At 45.5% G+C, this 17,932-nt stretch overlaps 1 protein-coding gene across 1 annotated transcript in view; it reads left to right on the top strand.

Moving 5' to 3' along the window:
• ITGA4 (integrin subunit alpha 4) overlaps positions 1-17,932 on the top strand; it is a 62,478-nt gene that overhangs the window by 10,134 nt on the left and 34,412 nt on the right. Inside the window, exons 3-10 of the mRNA XM_083496006.1 lie at positions 6,417-6,523; positions 6,801-6,927; positions 8,360-8,427; positions 10,149-10,278; positions 12,029-12,114; positions 13,609-13,671; positions 13,778-13,915; positions 15,592-15,703. Of these exons, the coding sequence (XP_083352132.1) occupies positions 6,417-6,523; positions 6,801-6,927; positions 8,360-8,427; positions 10,149-10,278; positions 12,029-12,114; positions 13,609-13,671; positions 13,778-13,915; positions 15,592-15,703 (831 nt within the window). The remainder of the gene's footprint in view (positions 1-6,416; positions 6,524-6,800; positions 6,928-8,359; positions 8,428-10,148; positions 10,279-12,028; positions 12,115-13,608; positions 13,672-13,777; positions 13,916-15,591; positions 15,704-17,932) is intronic.

Genomic DNA, 17,932 nt, shown 5'->3' with positions numbered 1-17,932 from the left:
AAGGGGGAACGGAGCAGGTAAAAGCCAACGCCTGGTTGCCACAATCGGGGCACTGCAGCCAGGCCAAAGAGCAGTGAAAGTGCCCGTGCCAGAAGCTCCTCGACCTGCTCTAGTGATTGAAGTGTCGCTAGAGCTGCAAAATGGGCACCCCCTAAAAATAAAGGCGCTATTGGACTCAGGCAGCTCCTGCAATTTTATGAGCAAGGAGTTTGCTGCTGAACACCAGATACAGACTATCCCTTTAAGCAACCCCCTGCAGGTGACCACGATTGATGGCAGGGAGTTGTTGGGAGGAGGAGTCAGCTTGCAGACTGTCCCAATGATAATGAGGGTGGCAAGGCACACAGAACTGATAGCGTTTAATGTGGCCACCCTGGGAGGCGCTCCCATTATTTTGGGAATGAGCTGGCTAGCTCTACATGATCCGCTGGTTGGCTGGCATCAAAGAGTGGTGTCCTTTGGTTCAGCACATTGCTTAGAACACTGCAAAGGGGAAAAGGGTTCAGCAGGGGCCCAAGCCACCCTAGCAGGGACTGAAGTAATGGAGAAGGTGAAGGTACCACCACAGTATGCAGATCTCAGCGACGTGTTCAGCGAGAAGGAAGCTGACCAACTACCACCTCATAGGCCCTTTGATTGCCAGATCAATTTACTCCCTGGAGCACAGCTTCCCGTGGGCAAGTTGTATGCCATGTCAGACAGAGAAATGCAGGAGTTGCGAGGGTTTATTGACAAGAACCTGAAGAGAGGCTTCATCAGAGAGTCCAAAGCAGCAGGGGGTAGCCCAGTGTTTTTTGTGGACAAAAAAAACGGGGACAAGCCGAGACTTGTATGTGATTTTAGGAGGTTAAATGCAGTGACTGAACCAGTGGCTTTCCCTATGCCCAGGATTGATGATATTTTGACCAGGGTGAGGAAGGGAAAGATTTTTACAAAGCTGGATCTAAGGGGGGCGTACAACCTGATACGCATAAGGAAAGGGGATGAATGGAAAACCACCATGTTTACCCCTTTGGGGGCATTTGAATACCTCGTTATGCCATTTGGATTACAAGCAGGCTCAGCGTGTTTTCAATCTTTTATGAACCACGTACTGGGCCCTTTGCTCTACAAGAATTGCGTTGCTTTCCTAGATGATGTGTTGGTGTATTCGGAGAATGAGGAGCAACATGTGAGAGACGTCAGAGAAGTGTTGAGCAGACTGCAAGCCAACAGGCTGTGGGTGAAACTGGAGAAGTGTCGGTTCCATACCAAGGAGGTGGAATTCCTGGGGTACCGCCTGTCAGACAAGGGATTGGCCATGGATCCCGGCAAGGTACAGGCAGTGCTGGAATGGAAAACACCCAAAACCAAGAAGGATGTGCAGAGGTTCCTAGGGTTTGGAAACTTTTATCGTAAGTTCATCCGCAACTTCGCCCATCTGACGGCGCCCATCACTGACTGTCTCAGCAGTAAAAAGAAGTTTGTATGGACGGCGGAGGCGGAGCGAGCGTTTGAGGAGCTGAAAAGGGCCTTCGCCTCTGAAGAACAACTTCTGCATGTGGATTTACGAAAGAAGCTAAGGGTTGAAACAGACGCATCTGACAGAGCCATAGGGGCGGTGCTTCTTCTGCAGCCGGGGAAGGAGGAGTCAGAGTGGCGACCGTGTGCCTTCTTTTCGCGAAAGCTGAACAAATCCGAGAGGAACTACACGGTGTACGACCGAGAACTTCTTGCTATTCATGAGGCGTTCCGGAGATGGAGGCATCTGCTAGTTGGTGCACAACATAAGGTGCAAGTGTGCACGGACCATAAAAATCTAGAGTACTGGAGAACTGCGCGAGTGCTCAACCAAAGGCAGTTGAGATGGGCCCAGGAGTTCTCCAAATTTAACTTTGAGATTTGTTACGTACCAGGCCCAGAGAATGTTAGGGCGGACGCTCTCTCACGCAAACCTGAATATTTGGAGGGGGAGGGAGCACCCGAAGAAACCCATATCATTCCAGAGGACCGCTGGGTGTGTGGGGCGACTTTGGTGGGGCAAAGGGAATTGGTAGAGGGTACGGTGCATGATGCATACGCCCAGGACAAACTCAGGGGTCTCAGGAGGGAGGAAGACAAATCCGGTGGTTTTGAGGAGAGAAACGGGGCATTGTATTATAAGGGAGCGTTATATATACCTGAAGGGGAATTGAGGGAGAAGGTACTCAAGCAGCTGCACTATAGCCCCACAGCAGGGCATTTTGGGCAACACAAGACCATGTGGCTGGTTACCAGGGAATTTTGGTGGCCCAAGGTCAGGGAAGATGTGCGGGAGTATGTGAGAGGGTGTGAACAATGCCAAAGAGCCAAGGGGGAGAGGCGGGCACCGGCTGGTTTATTAGAACCACTGCCCACACCTGAAAGACCGTGGGAAGCAGTGGCAATAGATTTCATGACTGATCTGCCAAGGTCTAGAGGGAAAACAGCCATCATGGTTGTAGTAGACCTGTTAACTAAAATGGCCCACTTTATAGCCTGCTCACATGCGGTCACAGCAGAAGAAACAGCCAAATTGTTTGTAGAGAATGTGTTTCGGTTGCATGGCGCCCACTTGAGGGTGGTCTCAGACCGAGGGAAACAATTTACTTCCAGGTTCTGGAGGAAGCTCATGAGCTTACTGCATGTAGAGGTTAATTTTTCAACGGCCCGTCATCCAGAAACCAACGGGCAGGCGGAAAGAGCAAATGGGGTTCTCCAACAATATTTGCGGTGTTATGTTAATGACAGAGAGAATGATTGGGTGGAGAAGCTGGCGTTGGCAGAATTTGCCTACAACAATGCAGAGAACGTGTCCACGGGGATGAGCCCCTTTTTGGCTAATCACGGGTGCCATCCCAGAGCCTTCCCAGGGGGGGAGGGGGAGAACTGGAGCGTTCCAGCTGCAGAACAGTTCGTTGAAGAAATGGAAGCGATCCATCGCCAGCTCCAACTCAACTTAAACAGGGCTAAGGAGGAATATAAGAGGCAGGCAGACAAAAACAGAAGGGAAGGTGAAAGCATCAGGGTGGGGGACCAGGTGTGGCTGTCAACCCAAGGGTTGCCGTTCAAAGGAGGTTGTAAGAAATTACGACCCAAAAGGCTGGGTCCGTTTGAAGTCATGCAGCAGGTCAATCCAGTGGCTTTCAGGCTCCGGTTACCGAACCACATGAAGCTGCACCCAGTTTTTCACAGGTCGTTGCTGTCACCGTATAGAGGAGACAGTGAAGGGAGGGTCACTAGGGGACCAGCAATGGAGGAGAAGGAACACAGCTACCATGTAGCGGAGATCCTCGATTCCAGGTGGAAGGGAGATCAAGTAGAGTATTTGGTAATGTGGGAAGGGGAACCGGAGACGGAAAACACCTGGGTTAGGGCAGAGGATGTCAATGACGAAGTTTTAATAGAGACTTTTCATCAGAGGTTCCCACGTAAACCTCAGCCTGTAGCGAGGTTCCGAAGGGAATACTTTGCCACCACCGACGAGGAAGAGGAGTTGGAGGGGTTCCCAGATTCTGAAGAGGAAGAGGATTCAGCGAGCCAGGACGACGATCGATGGAGGGAATTGTTCGAGACGTCGGAAGATGAGGAAGATTCTTTTCGGGGTTTTAGCCCTTCACCTCCCAGGGGAGAGGAAATGGGAGGGGGTGAGGGGGGCCCTGGAGGGGAGGTGGATGTCAGGGAACTGCCATCGGAGCATCAGGTGGTGGAGGGGCTCAGGGAGGAAGAAAGAGACTCAACAGCTGAAGCAGGGACCAGCAGGGGGAGGAGTGGATCTCTGAGGGAATGCGAGCAGGAGGGAGGGCTCAGGGACGCTTCCAGCGAGAACAGTGGGGAGGTATCTGAGTCTCCCATAGGGAGACCCACACCTCGCCGGAAACTGTCACGCCGTGAGTCCAGGAGATGCGTTTCCGTTAAGGAGCTCCTTTGCTGGAAACGCTTCCGCAGACAGCCACTGTCGGACTCTACTAGTGACTAGAGCAGACATGTCTGAGGAGCTCCGTCACACACGGAGGTTTGTGGGGTCGCACAAACTCTGAGGGAGCACGTTTTACGCACAAGCAGCTAATCAATCCCTAACAGAATGTTACTGCTATGAGCAATGAATTTTTATTTTTTTAAAAAGCCTGACAGCTTGAAACTGGAACACCAAGAGTGCAGCTGAGATCTTAATACCTTATTTTTTGGATGGTTCCATTTTGTTTGCAAACAGATAGGCATATAACTACCCAAGTTCACTAGTGGATATACTCATACTCCCTCAGCATAGGCAATTTTACCCGCAAAATGTGGTATCCCACAGAAGTGAATCACAAGTAGGGGAACGCACTGTTGTGCTCAAGTCCTGCTTCCATAGCCATCTAGCTGGCCACTTATGAGAACAGGATGCTGGGTCAATGGGCTTTGGGCCTGATCCAGTACGGTGCTTCTTAAGTTCTTACAGTTCCTTACCTGTCAAGTGTTTTTATGTTGGAGGCAGCTGCATGCCCTTCCTGTTTTGTCTTTCTGTGCTACTTTGTTCTGTAAACTTACTCTGAAAATGATAGGTACTTTGGAATATGTTTTCTACAAGCAGTTGATTGTATTGGTATAAAAAAATGGGGAGAGGGCAACCCCGTAAATTTGCCTCACATTTCATTAGAGAAGTCATTGTGTCCCATGTAAAGGTAAAGGTAAAGGGACCCCTGACCATTAGGTCCAGTTGTGACCGACTCTGGAGTTGCAGTGCTCATCTCGCTTTATTGGCCAAGGGAGCCGGCGTACAGCTTCCGGGTCATGTGGCCAGCAGGACTAAGCCACTTCTGGCGAACCAGAGCAGCGCACGGAAATGCCGTTTACCTTCCCGCCGGAGCAGTACCTATTTATCTACTTGCACTTTGACGTGCTTTTGAACTGCTAGGATGGCAGGAGCAGGGACCGAGCAACGGGAGCTCACCCTGTCACGGGGATTCGAACGGCCAACCTTCTGATTGGCAAGTCCTAGGCTCTGTGGTTTAACCCGCAGCGCCACCCGCATCCCCTGTAGTTGCCACCAAAAACATTTGTACATTTCTCTAGAAATCCAAGAAACCCAGTTCTTGTTTTCTGTTAGTTTTGTCCAGAGGATGTTTTTTTGTTATGCAGGCTGTGAACTTGCTGGGTTTTTGCACACAGTTAATGAACTAAGGTGGTAAAGATACATCTGTAATGGCTTTGCCATGAACACAAGTGAAATGATATCCACATGCCGTTTGTTCTTTGTTAGCCTCACCTCTCTGTTTACAAAAAAGGGTTTCCTTTCATCAAAGTTCTCACCGGTACTTTTCTAGACAGTAGAGCAGAGTAATATAGCCCCATGCTGCACATCTCAATATGTGAGTTTGTAAAACTCTTCCAACAAGCCTTCTGAGTTGAGATCTTTTCCAGATCTGCATTGAAATTGTTTGAATGTGTTTTATTGTTTTATCGCTTATTGTTTCCTGCCCTGGGGTGCTTTGAGAGGAATGGTGGGGTATAAATTCAATAAATAAAAATATATAAAATAAAACTGTTCTAGACTGGCTGATCAAACCAGCTGGTAGGTGAGTTTCTACCTGTAGCTAAAGCTCTAGATGGGTGGGTGTGTCTCTGGTCTCCGGTGGTAGGAGAGCCCCATGATGATGGAGTAAGTTCCTTCATAGACTACTATGGGGCTTGTTGCCATGTTTTTATCCTGGGATCTCTTTCAGTAGTGAACTAAGAGTTTCCCTCCTTTTTGTGCTATTGCACTCTTATCACGTGTTTTCCTTTGAGTATAGAGGTTTTCTAAAAACGTGAATCATCACAGCAATGTAGAATGCTTTTGTTCAACCAGGCAGCCACGTCCTTTCCCAGAATATTACCCTGGTTTTCCATTTCCCTCTACACTCCCTCTGCAACAGTTCAGGCATCATTCTGTGGTGAGCAGATTGTGCTTGGCCTTCATTGGGTTATTTTTCTCTCCCCTCAGAAGCATTTATTTTGTACTTATGCAGGTTTTGGGTGTTTCCATGGGCCTGCTGATACCTCCTCCTTGTGAGTGGATGGTACAATGATTTTCCTATTGTAATACGGGAAAATAAATCCTTTCCTCTACCACCCCTGTTGCCTCCAATAGGAGTGTGTTTGCTTATGCCATTCGTTTTGTAAGTGTGACTTAGGAAGCTGGAACAAACTAAGCAAGAAGCAGCTCACTTCATTGCTCATCTCTCACCGTGGCCTGAGACCACCCCTGCTTACGTTGGCTTGCAATCACCTTAAAAGTTATCTAGTGCAATGTGAATGTTGCACTGTCATAACATCGCTATGCTGGCTGAACTTTGAATTATGCCCATTAAGGGTAGGAAGGCAGTGGACATGTGGTTCATAAGTTCTGAAAGATGGCTATGCGTGTGCTAATTTTTCTCTCTTTCTGGTTTAAGGTGACCCAAAAGGAGAGAAGTGTGGGAAAACCTGTATAGAAGAAAGAGATGATCAGTGGTTCGGGGTGAGCTTGTCAAGACAGCCAGGAGAAAATGGATCCATTGTTGTAAGTACTGCCTTACATTCCCCAATATTTGGGGGAAGGATAATATCTCAGTGCTTTTCGTGCAGATGTTTCCTGGTTCGATTCCTGACATCTCCAGGGAGGTCTGGGTAAGAAGCTTAGTCTGAGATTTTGGTGAGCTGCTTGCCAGGTTGTCTAGATGACATGGAGCCAGATGAGTTAATGGTCCCATTCAGTGAAAGGCAGTTTCTTGTGTCTTAAGTGCTTTCTCTTCAGGCGACCTTCGTGATCATCACACTTTCTTTTTGTCTTTAATTAGGCCTGTGGACACCGATGGAAAAATGTATATTATATCTCAGCGCACAAATTTCCCTACGGCATTTGTTATGAGATACCTTCCAATTTTCGGACTCTGCTGAGTCGAAGAATATGTCCTTGCTATATGGGTAAGTGTCGGTGCGGCTGGACAGATAGAAGTAAATGATGCTTTATGAGAAACACTCATTTGCAGCAAGCAAATGCTCAACATTCTATAACTGGGAAAGCCAAATGCTGGCCTCCAGCTTTTAAAAGCTTTTTTGAGGCTGCCATGATTGCTATGAAAAACAAAAAAAAAAATCTTTAACAAAAATGAGGCAAGGTCTTTTAAATGCACTGTTATAATGGGTGTTGATTATGATTATGATTACAAACATGGCTTTATCGTTGTTATTTTTTAAAAAATCCTCTTACCCAATGATTCAGGCATCATCTATATAGGAGGCCATGTTGGAACCTTTAGGGAGATTGAGGGAGAGAGAAGCAACCCAGCTATTCTCCCCCTGGAGTGGTTTCCTGCATGATATCCCCAAGGCAGGACAGGCAACAGCCTCAGAGACTTGGTCAACAGAGTCTGATTCTCCCTGAAAAAAATACTTGCCCTGAACTTTGGTCCAAAGTGGAGTTGAGCTGTTGACAATACTAGACCACCATTGCTTTAGATACAGCACATGCCCTGGAGAAATCATGTCCTACCAGTTCATTGTGCAGGATGGAAGGAAATTGATTCCTTCTATTCTGCTTCCCACATTTGACTCTAGACCAGCCTCCAGATATTTTGAACTATATCTTTCATCATCCCTAACCGACATGGCTACTGGCCAAGAATGACAGGAGCAACATTTGGAAGGCACCAGGTTCAGGAAGGGTTGTGACTAGGAATGAGCAAAGTGTTTCTCACTGGGACATGTGGTGGCTTGCCAAGGCACTCCTTGACTTTCTTTAGATCAGTGTTGGGTCTCCAGCTGTTTTGGACTACAACTCCCATCAGCCCTAGCTAGTAAGACCAGTGGTCAGGGGTGATGGGAATTGTAGTCCCAAAGCAGCTGGAGACCCAAGTTTGGGAAACACTGCTTTAGATCCATACTTTGACATTGTGCCATCACTTCGCATAAAGTTCTCTAGTTCTTCCTGCCAGCGATTTCCTGAAATTATAGATGGGAGGGGAAGAAACAGCAGTGCTACCAACACATCTTATCTGCGAAGCCTGTTAAAAACAGTGACATTGGCATTCTAGCTGATTAGAACGAACTGTGTCAAAAATGAGTTTGCCAGTTTTATTGGAATCCTTTAAACCAGAGCTTTGAAAGCAAGGTTGAGCAATGACAATACATTTCGAATAGGACCCTTTTCAAATCCCTTATTCTTCTGATATCATTAAGTGGGATATTGCCTTGCAATGTTGGATGCCAGGAGTTCTAGTTAATCCCAAACTCCTTTATCAAACAGCTGTGGAGAATTTGTGATATTATTCATGGAGGATTATTGTTTTCAGTTGCTTGTTGTTTATACATACTCTCCGTCCCCACCCCCACCCTATATTTTGTTGTGAATATTCAGATTACTGGAGCAAATACGGAGACAAATACGGATCATGCCAGGCTGGGATAATGTCATTTTACACAGAGGTGTGTGTTTTAAAAATATTGCTTTTCTGTTAAAGCTTTGGATATGTGTGTGTTTTATCCTTTCATTGTATATTAGTCTCCTTGTAGACTGAGGGCCACATTGCCTTCTGAGGAGGCATCCAGGGTCCAGAGGCAAAAGGAAGTGGAACAACACACTCCTCTCTGTCCAGGCAAGCAAGAGGCTTTGTCTGAGTTCAAAGGCAAATTTCAGCCTGGCAAAAACACCCAATGAAGGAGTGAAGCAGGGCCAATGAGGGCTATGCCCGGGGAGATTTCTGTATGTGGGGAGCACCACATACCGAGGCCAGGAGGGCTGCCTTTGGGCTCTAAACTGAGATTCCGCACAACTGCATGTCAGGAGTGAGCTGGCAGTAAACAACACCGTTCAAGTTGTTGGCAAAAACACAATCTGCACATACTTGGTGGAGTGTCTGTGCAAAGCACAGTTGCCGAGACTGAAAGTCCCCTCCTCCCCATAGCCATTTGCTCCTTTCCTTTCCCCAAGCAATTGGAGACTGCGCCTATGTGAAACCAACCTCTCCTCCACCCTTTTCATGCCTCTTCTGGTTCTGGGAGATGAGGAAGGGGGCTCATCGCAACAGGAGACACCCACGACTCTACACCAGCCTGACTCAACTTTGCCTCTTGGCTGCCCTCATCCTACTCTCCTGCTTCAGCTTCTGCCTCTGATTCTGGACTTCTCTCTGCCACAGACTCTCCCAGCTCACTCAACCCTGTTACCCCTTCAGCTTCTGACACCACCTCCTCCAAAGACCTATCCAACCAATAATCCCCCAGCTCTGAGCCTTCTTCCTTTGGGGGTTCCCCAGCTGGAAACTCCCACCATTCCTCTGTATCCAATCAGTCTGTGACACTGCACTATTGTCATGTTGCTATGCCAAAGCTCTCCCCCACTCACACACACACACCTTGTGTTCAACACACAGGTCATTGTGTCACATGGCTGGGGCCCTTATTATGCAGCAGCTACAGCTGCTATTTTATTATTTTTTTGGTCCCATAGCTTCACCTTGTAATTGCAAGGGAGTCAGGGTTGACCTATGAGCTGGCTCTGCTCCATTTCTGAAGAATGCAGTCATGCTTCAGGTGCAGTCGTATAAATGACTACTTGCGTCATTGCCAGTGTAAGCCAAACTACAGACCACTGTTCCAAAGGCAATGTATTTTGGAGCAGAATGAGTACTCCACAGCACAATTTTTAACACACACCATGAGCTGTATTTTTTTTTTAATATAGTCTTACCTTCTTTATTTCAAAAAAGATATAAATAATATAATGGAACATAAGATTTTATTGCCTGATTCAGATTTAACCTATCCATAGCAGTAATAAGTTCTGAAAGCATTCCCTTTGGGGTTGTAAAGATCACTGTACCTCACTGCGCATCTTTATGTTCTGTATAAGAACTATGAGTTCTTAAATAATCTGCAGAGGAGGGCGGTTTTTCATTAGCTTGTAGCCCATTTGGAGTTGCTTGCAGACTTAATCTTTAGCAGAGGAAGAGCTGGTATATTTTCAAATATAGAAAAAGAAAGATAATGGGCTTTGACTTGATTGTACCTACTGAATGACGTTACCAGTTGAACAAATGTGTCTAGGGCTAGGTAATGCTGCAGGCTTTAAAGCAGAGCAGGAATAAATATGAATCACTCTGATTATCTTTAAGAACTTAAGACTTAAGCTTTTTGTTTTCTTCCAGGATTTAATTATTATGGGAGCTCCAGGATCATATTATTGGACTGGATCCATCTTTGTATACAATAAAACAGCAAATACCTTCCTTTCGTATGTAGACGACAATAATCAAGTAAAGTCTGGGAGTTATCTAGGTAACTGAAATATGTTTTGTCAATATGCTTTCATATGAAACTTTGGCTTAATACAGTTTCTGAAAGCATGCTATCTATGATTGTTTTTGCTATTCATGATAGAAATGCTAGGGGGGAAACCTATTAGCACTTGTTTGTGAGAACAGAAACAAGGGCTCATCCAGACTTCTTTTTATTCTGGGGTTCTAGACAGAGGAAATATAAAATATAAATATATTGTGATTGTTCTGACATGAAGGCTTTGAGTAAGTTTCACTTTTGTAGTCAGAGATGGTTGTGCATCATGAGGTGTTGACCACAACTAGCAGGCCCAAGAGGGCAAACTGAGAGGATGTTAACATCCATACTGCAGGAAGGGCAGGAAAGGTCATCCCAGTCTGCTCTGTGGAGGGAAAATGGGGATTGCATTTGGAAACCTTGCATCCCAATGCATGTCTGACCTGATCCAGGAGAAAGAGAGAGAGAGAAATGCCCACATGCATCTTCCCTACTGGATTACAGCATGTATCTTCGAGATGAGCAAACGTGCCTTGACCCTTCTGAATATGCTTAGTGTATCTTAATAAATCTCAGTGATATTCTTCTCTCCCTTTCGTTCTGTATAAGCACATGCCCAATTCATTTCACTGCATTTAGGCTTGTTGTTGTTTAGTCGTTTAGTCATGTCCGACTCTTCATGACCCCATGGACCAGAGCACACCAGGCACTCCTGGCTTCCACTGCCTCCCACAGTTTGGTCAACCTCATGCTGGTAGCTTCGAGAACACTGTCCAACCATCTCGTCCTCTGTCGTCCCCTTCTCCTTGTGCCCTCCATGTTTCCCAACATCAGGGTCTTTTCCAGGGAGTCTTCTCTTCTCATGACGTGGCCAAAGTATTGGAGCCTCAGCTTCAGGATCTGTCCTTCCAGTGAGCACTCAGGGCTGAATTCCTTCAGAATGGATAGGTTTGATCTTCTTGCAGTCCATGGGACTCTCAAGAGTCTCCTCCAGCACCATAATTCAAAAGCATCAATTCTTCGGTAATCAGCCTTCTTTATGGTCCAGCTCTCACTTCCATACATCACTACTGGGAAAACCATAGCTTTAACTATACGGACCTTTGTTGGCAAAGTGATGACTCTGCTTTTTAAGATGCTGTCTAGGTTTGTCATTGCTTTTCTCCCAAGAAGTAGGCGTCTCTTAATTTCATGGTTGCTGTCACCATTTGCAGTGATCATGGAACCCAAGAAAGTAAAATCTCTCACTGCCTCCATTTCTTCCCCTTCTATTTGCCAGGGGGTGGTGGAATAACCTCCTTATAGCAGTCCTAATAGGAAAGTAGTTCCCATTTTACAGCTGGAGAAATAAAACTGAGGCATGAACTTGCAGCTTTTTTGACAAGTGTTTTTAAAGGATATGTGCCTGTTAGCTTTCAATAGGTAAGGGCCAGTATGTGCCTTTACCCCCAGCCACCGTGTCGAGCTTTCAGCAGAGCAGCTTGCAAAATGGCATTAATGGTGACATGCCAAAAGCTGGATTTTCCACAGAGTGTTGGGTGTGCACAACCAGATATCTAGTGATACACAGCTGAGCCTGCTTTGGCTTTTTCAAGCCATTGTCTTGATCCAAGATAGCTGTGTGAATCAACACTGAAGTATTTATTAAATGAAATAATTTCCTTAACTTCATTCATTTATTGGGGATTGGGTGGAATGTTGCATAGAACCCGGGACCTTTACCGCGATCTCTCACTGCTCTCTTAATGGACAGGCTACTCTGTTGGAGCTGGTCATTTCCTGTCGTGGAATAGTTCTGAAGTAATTGGCGGTGCACCCCAGCAGGAGCAGACTGGTAAAGTAAGAATTAATATATACATGTATACACATCTCTCACAATGATGAGAAAGGAATTTGCACTTTGCAGCGGCAAAAGAGAGTTGGCTGTCAGAGCTTCCATGACAGCCAAGTAACAAGAACCAGATTGATATGTATGACTTGTTTGTCCCTATGACCACAGCTCTCAATGTTGCATTTGAGCTGGGAAGTGGATGATGGCATTCAAAACTGTGTTCACTTAACAACAGAAGTTGCAGGAGCTGACACCTCTGAGCTGTCAGCCATGTGCTGCTTTGCTGCAGTAAAGGAAGGCAGTGGATGGAGGCACACCTGCAGGGCTATACATTTAGCCCTGCCTCTACTGTCATGCTGAGAATAACTTCTGTGCTGCAAGTCTCCCTCCACTTTCCCAGGCAAGGAAGAACCTTGGGCAGCATTACTTGCTGCCCTGTTGGCCCCACAGCTGCTTCCTCCACACTTGTCCCTCACCTGTGCATAACACATGAAGAGAGCTGTAGTTAACCCAAGGTGGAGGGAGGCTTTTGCTGAGCTGCAAAGCAAATCTGATAAGGGACAGCAGGGAATGGTGCAGTCTGTGAACAATCGTACCTTGGAAGTCGAACGGAATCCGTTCCGGACGTCCATTCAACTTCCAAAATGTTCAGAAACCAACGCTCGGCTTCTGATTGGCTGCAGGAAGCTTCTGCAGCCAATCGGAAGCCACAGGAACCTCGTTGGACATTCGGGTTCCACGGAACATTCACAAACCGGAACACTCATTTCCGGGTTTGCGGCATTCAGGAGCCAAAATGTCCACCAAGTCGTTCGGGATCCAAGGTACGACTACTGTATTCCGTGGTGGGGGTGGATAACTTTTTTTAAAAAAAACAAATTCAGCTTAAAAGTCCAAGCTCTGGACATAGCTGACCTTGCAACAAAGCCCAGCATCAAGAGCAAAAAGACGCAGTATGAAAACACTGGTCTTGTGGGCAGAGTTGCCTTGTGGGCAGCTTTCTGGGGAATGTGTACCAATGATAAATGGAGCCTATCAGAGGCAAAAATGGGCAGAGCAATTAATGCAAATTTGTACAGCAGGCTAGTTTCTACGCGTGCTCACACATCCCTCCACCCAGGCAAGCAAGGGGGCATCGCCGGATTTCAAGGACACATTCCAGCCTGGTAAACAAACATATTCAAGGATGGTGCAAAGTAGGGCTGGTGAGAGGTGTGACCTAGAGACAGTGGGTGTGGGTGAGGAGAATCAAGAGGCCGTGTGGGGAGGCCAGGAGGGCCACATTTGGTGCCCTGGCCTGAGGTTTCCCATCCCTGCTATTGGAGGTGACCAGATGTTGCCATTGCCAAAGGGAGGGTATTGAGTTGATAGCTCCTTGAGCTTGAATGCAGAGTTGAAGTGCTGTTCTTGGCCAGCTGGTTTTGGTTTGCCTCTTTCTACTGCATGCTGAATGCTTCCCCCTCACCCCACATACCCAGTTAACTTCCTTATCTTTATTTTAGGCATACATTTTTAAAATCGAACGGAAAAAGCTTTCGATTTTGTCTGAATTGAAGGGCAAAAAGGTAATGCATTGTTTAAACGTTGAGACTGTTGCCTGCAGCGGTTTCACCTTGAGGACTAGCTAATTATTTCTCTCTCTCTCTCTCTCTCTCTCTTGTGTATGGCCAGCTTGGTTCTTATTTTGGAGCTACTGTCTGCGCTGTGGATCTCAATGGGGATGGGCTCTCAGACTTACTGGTTGGCGCCCCAATGCACAGTAAAGTCCGGGAAGAAGGAAGAGTGTATGTTTACATCAACTCAGGCTCCGTAAGTATTGCTTTGTTGGTAGTTTGATTCCAAGGGGTGGCTGATGTTCTGTTCATAGGACCAGCTTTTCTCCACAGGGCTCTTGAGCCTTTGACAACTTCCTATAGGGGGAAATGTAATGAGCAAAGGTTTTTCTGGCATCGGGATGTGGTGATGGGGAAAGCGTCCCCTGATGAATTTCACTCATTTTATCACAGAAAACCTACCAGAAAAAATAGCAACACTTGTGCATTCATTGTCCCATCATATGTTACGAGTAAACACTTTATCTCATTGATACCTGCATGTATTGAAAAGACTAGGACCAATTTAAGCAAGGGCAAGGAACTGAAGCCTGTCTGGAATATGGAGTCACACGCGAGTAAAATGCGTGTGAGTGGGGGGGATTACCTGTATGACAGGGGGAAGTGTGAATAAAAATACTTTATGTTAAGGAAAATTGCTGGAAAACCATTTTAAGCAAAATTGCATACAAAAATTGCATGAGGCAAAATTTGTCCTGAAATGCTGACAAGCTTTTATGATACCTTTCTAGAAAATACTAAGTTGAAAACTGATTCAGAAATGTGGAGAACTCAAAAAAGACCATAGAAATGAGAAACAGAAATTCATAGATTTGTTCATCCCTACCTGCAGCCCCTCCCACCCCAAAAACAAATATATTAGGTGTTGAATGTCTGTAGTGGTGAACTTCTCTGTTAAAGTTGACTCTCCCCATGATTATTGTTATACCCCGCCCATCTGGCTGGGTTTCCCCAGCCACTCTGGGCAGCTTACAGCATATCTAAAAACATAATGAAAACATCAAGCATTAAATACCTCCTGATACTGTAGAAGATGAGCATTGTAAGTTGCACAGGAAGCTTGCTTTTATAGAACAAGTTCCCTGATGCAGACATTCTTCCCCCACCATACAAAGAGGGACTAATGACAGGGACATTCAGGAAGTAACAGGGCTAAAGACTTGCCCCTGCTCTCCCCCTCACACAGTACAGGTATGGAAGGGAGAGGGATTGAGTGAATAAGGCTGTTGTGTACCATATAGTGCAAACAAAACAAAACAAAAAAACCCAGTTAACCTGGCTTTGGTAGAACAATATATGAAGAGTAGCAGGTTTTCATATGAATCTGTCAAAATGAGTCAAATAAAGGCTTTATGCTGATGGCAATACAGTGGTACCTCGGGTTACATACGCTTCAGGTTACACACTCCACTAAGCCAGGAATAGTGCTTCAAGTTAAGAACTTTGCTTCAGGATAAGAACAGAAATCGGGCTCCGGCGGCACAGCAGCAGCAGGAGGCCCCATTAGCTAAAGTGGTGCTTCAGGTTAAGAACAGTTTCAGGTTAAGAACGGACCTCCGGAACGAATTATGTACTTAACCCGAGGTACCACTGTACAGAAACAATAATATATTGCTCTATTAATTTGAAGTATGCAATTAATTCTCTTGCTCCAAGTTTCACTGGTTTCCAAGTAGTTAACTTCGGCTCACGTTCCACACGGAAACACTCTTGTGGAGGTAATGTGTTGTTCTTGTGTGTGTAGCATGTTGGTCTCCCATATGCTGAAGATTTCAACATGGACTGTTTCTCTTCTGAAGTGTTTTCCTTAATTGTATCCCCATACAATAGGAGCCCTGCTACAAAGTAGAATTATTATTTCTTTTCCTCTAGGGAGGAAATATGCTGGAGCTGGAGACGGCACTGGCTGGGAGTGATTTGTACGCAGCAAGGTTTGGAGATGCCATTGCCAATTTAGGAGACATGGATAACGATGGCTTTGAAGGTATAATGTCCTAATGATTTAAAACTAGGTATTATGGAACTTAAAATGATTTGTGTGTGTGTTTATGTCATACAGAGTTCAGTATAGATTACCAAAGTTTGTATATGATTGCAGCCTCCTTTAAACTTAACCTCCCTTTGCCTGGCTTGTGTCGTGGGCTGTGGGATGTTCACTTGTTTAATTGCTAAATATTTTCAGTTTCTGCATTTTGTGTGCATAATGCACCATTCTGGAGATTGAAAAAATTCTTTCGTAAATAAAAGCCCTGTTTCTGCTTTGTTTTAAAAAGCGCGATGCATTTTGAAGCAACACATTCCAGTTCTCTTTCTGCTTGGATCATTTACTTTAGCTATTCGAACAACAATCTTGGAGATTTAGGTAATCGTGAAGACTATTATTCTTATGTCTCTGAATTTTCTGTAGGAATAAAACTGCTCAGGCGCATAAATAAGTTTCAATTTACTTAAAACTAGTTACCTTCATTTACCTTTTAAGTGCCCTACTCATAACAAAAGTTCTAATTGGTTGCTTAGAGATTTTTAAAGGAGAAAAGAAGTGCCAGGTGTAAAATGAATGCTAACTAAGTATCCTGTCTCATACTAATGAGAGCGGAATCCACCAGAATTGTCACAGAGATTCCACTGACCATTTTTCAATCATTTCTGTGGACTTCAGGTATCCATATATGAAGAACAAATTCTGAAAGTTCATTCAGAAATGGAGTTTTGGAAGACCTGAAACCATACTTGTGATTATAACACTGCTTATTTTGGAATCATAGGTTATAGATCAGCAGTGGACAGTCCTCCCAAAACTTGTGGGGTACTACTATACTTGAAGCAAGCTTCCTGTGGCTTCACCTGTTAACCTCATCCAGAGTTCCTCTGGGCATGTATGGAAGGTTTAAATTCAGAGAGCGGTGGCAAACTTGGGTTCAGCTGGTGCCACCAAGCAGCTGGCCTACAGGGGCTACATACAGCTCTTAACGTTCTCCAGTTTTAAGTAGGCTGCAGAGCTGATGGCCATTAAAACATTAAAACACCCAATCCTACTTGTGGAAGCTAAGCAGTCCCTGGATGGGAGATAGCCTAGGAATCCTTGGAATGTTGAAGAGGTGGAGATGCCTTAGAACAGAAAGCAAGGGGGACTTCAGTATGCCAGCATGCATTCCTGAAGGGGGCAGCAGGCAAGGCACTTGGGGAATCTAGCTTGGTGGGCAGGGATGGGTGGCCAGCGATTAACCTAAGCAGCATGCAGGGTTGCCAAAGAAATCCTGTTTTTATTTTAAGAAGGAAAACTTGATGGTTCTCCCGATTTTGGGGTGGGGGTGGGGTGGTAACCACCAAGGCATAAAGATTGAGACCTACTTTCCCTTACTTTTTAATAGCTCAGCTGAAGAGCTTAGATCATGCGTAGGCAAACTAAGGCCTGGGGGCAGGATCCGGCCCAATTGCCTTCTAAATTTGGTCCGCAGACGGTCCAGGAATCAGTGTGTTTTTACATGAGTAGAGTGTGTCCTTTTATTTAAAATACATCTCTGGGTTATTTGTGGGGCATAGGAATTCGTTATTGTTGTTTTCCCCCCAAAAATATAGTCTGGGCCCCCCACAAGGTCTGAGGGACAGTGGACCTGCCCCCTGCTGAAAAAGTTTGCTGACCCCTGGCTTAGATGAATAAAGGCTAGGGGTGGAAGAGAACTTTATTCAGTCTGCACTGATCTCTTCACATCCTCTTTATGTTAGACTCTTCTTCCAGCTGCCCCCAGAACATTCAAGACACCTTTTTAATTAACCCCCCCCCCAAAAAAAAGCAGGGAAGATAAGTAAAATTTGTTAAATCAAGTTCAAGCGAATCTTTTGCTCTAGAGAGAGGCTGCTGTCTTCCCTGGGCTTGCCTTAGGATATACCTGCATTGATTGTACTGCCGCAGTCAAAGTCCTTCATCTATCACTCTCTTCAGAGCCCCATTGTTGTTAATAGTTCTTGATAGGCCCGTCATCCATGCATCTGCCTAATTCTGTAAAAGCGTATCTAAGCTAGGGGGAAGCACAGCGCTTACATGACTATCGAATTCAATAACTCATGGACATTTCCAACAAGTCTGGTTTTTCAGTAACTGTGCTTCATTCAGCTGGTGGTGATGCTTCAGCCTCTGCTAAATAAATGTGTTTTTGTTTGACATTGTTTTTAATTTGCTTTAATCTGTACTACTTGCCATTTTGATTTAATC

The sequence above is a fragment of the Podarcis liolepis genome (assembly GCF_965112155.1).
Source record: "Podarcis liolepis genome assembly, chromosome: 1".
NCBI classification, from domain to species: Eukaryota; Metazoa; Chordata; class Lepidosauria; order Squamata; family Lacertidae; genus Podarcis; species Podarcis liolepis.
The sequence above is the reverse complement of the archived record's forward strand: the minus strand, read 5'-3'. Positions and strand labels throughout refer to the sequence as shown.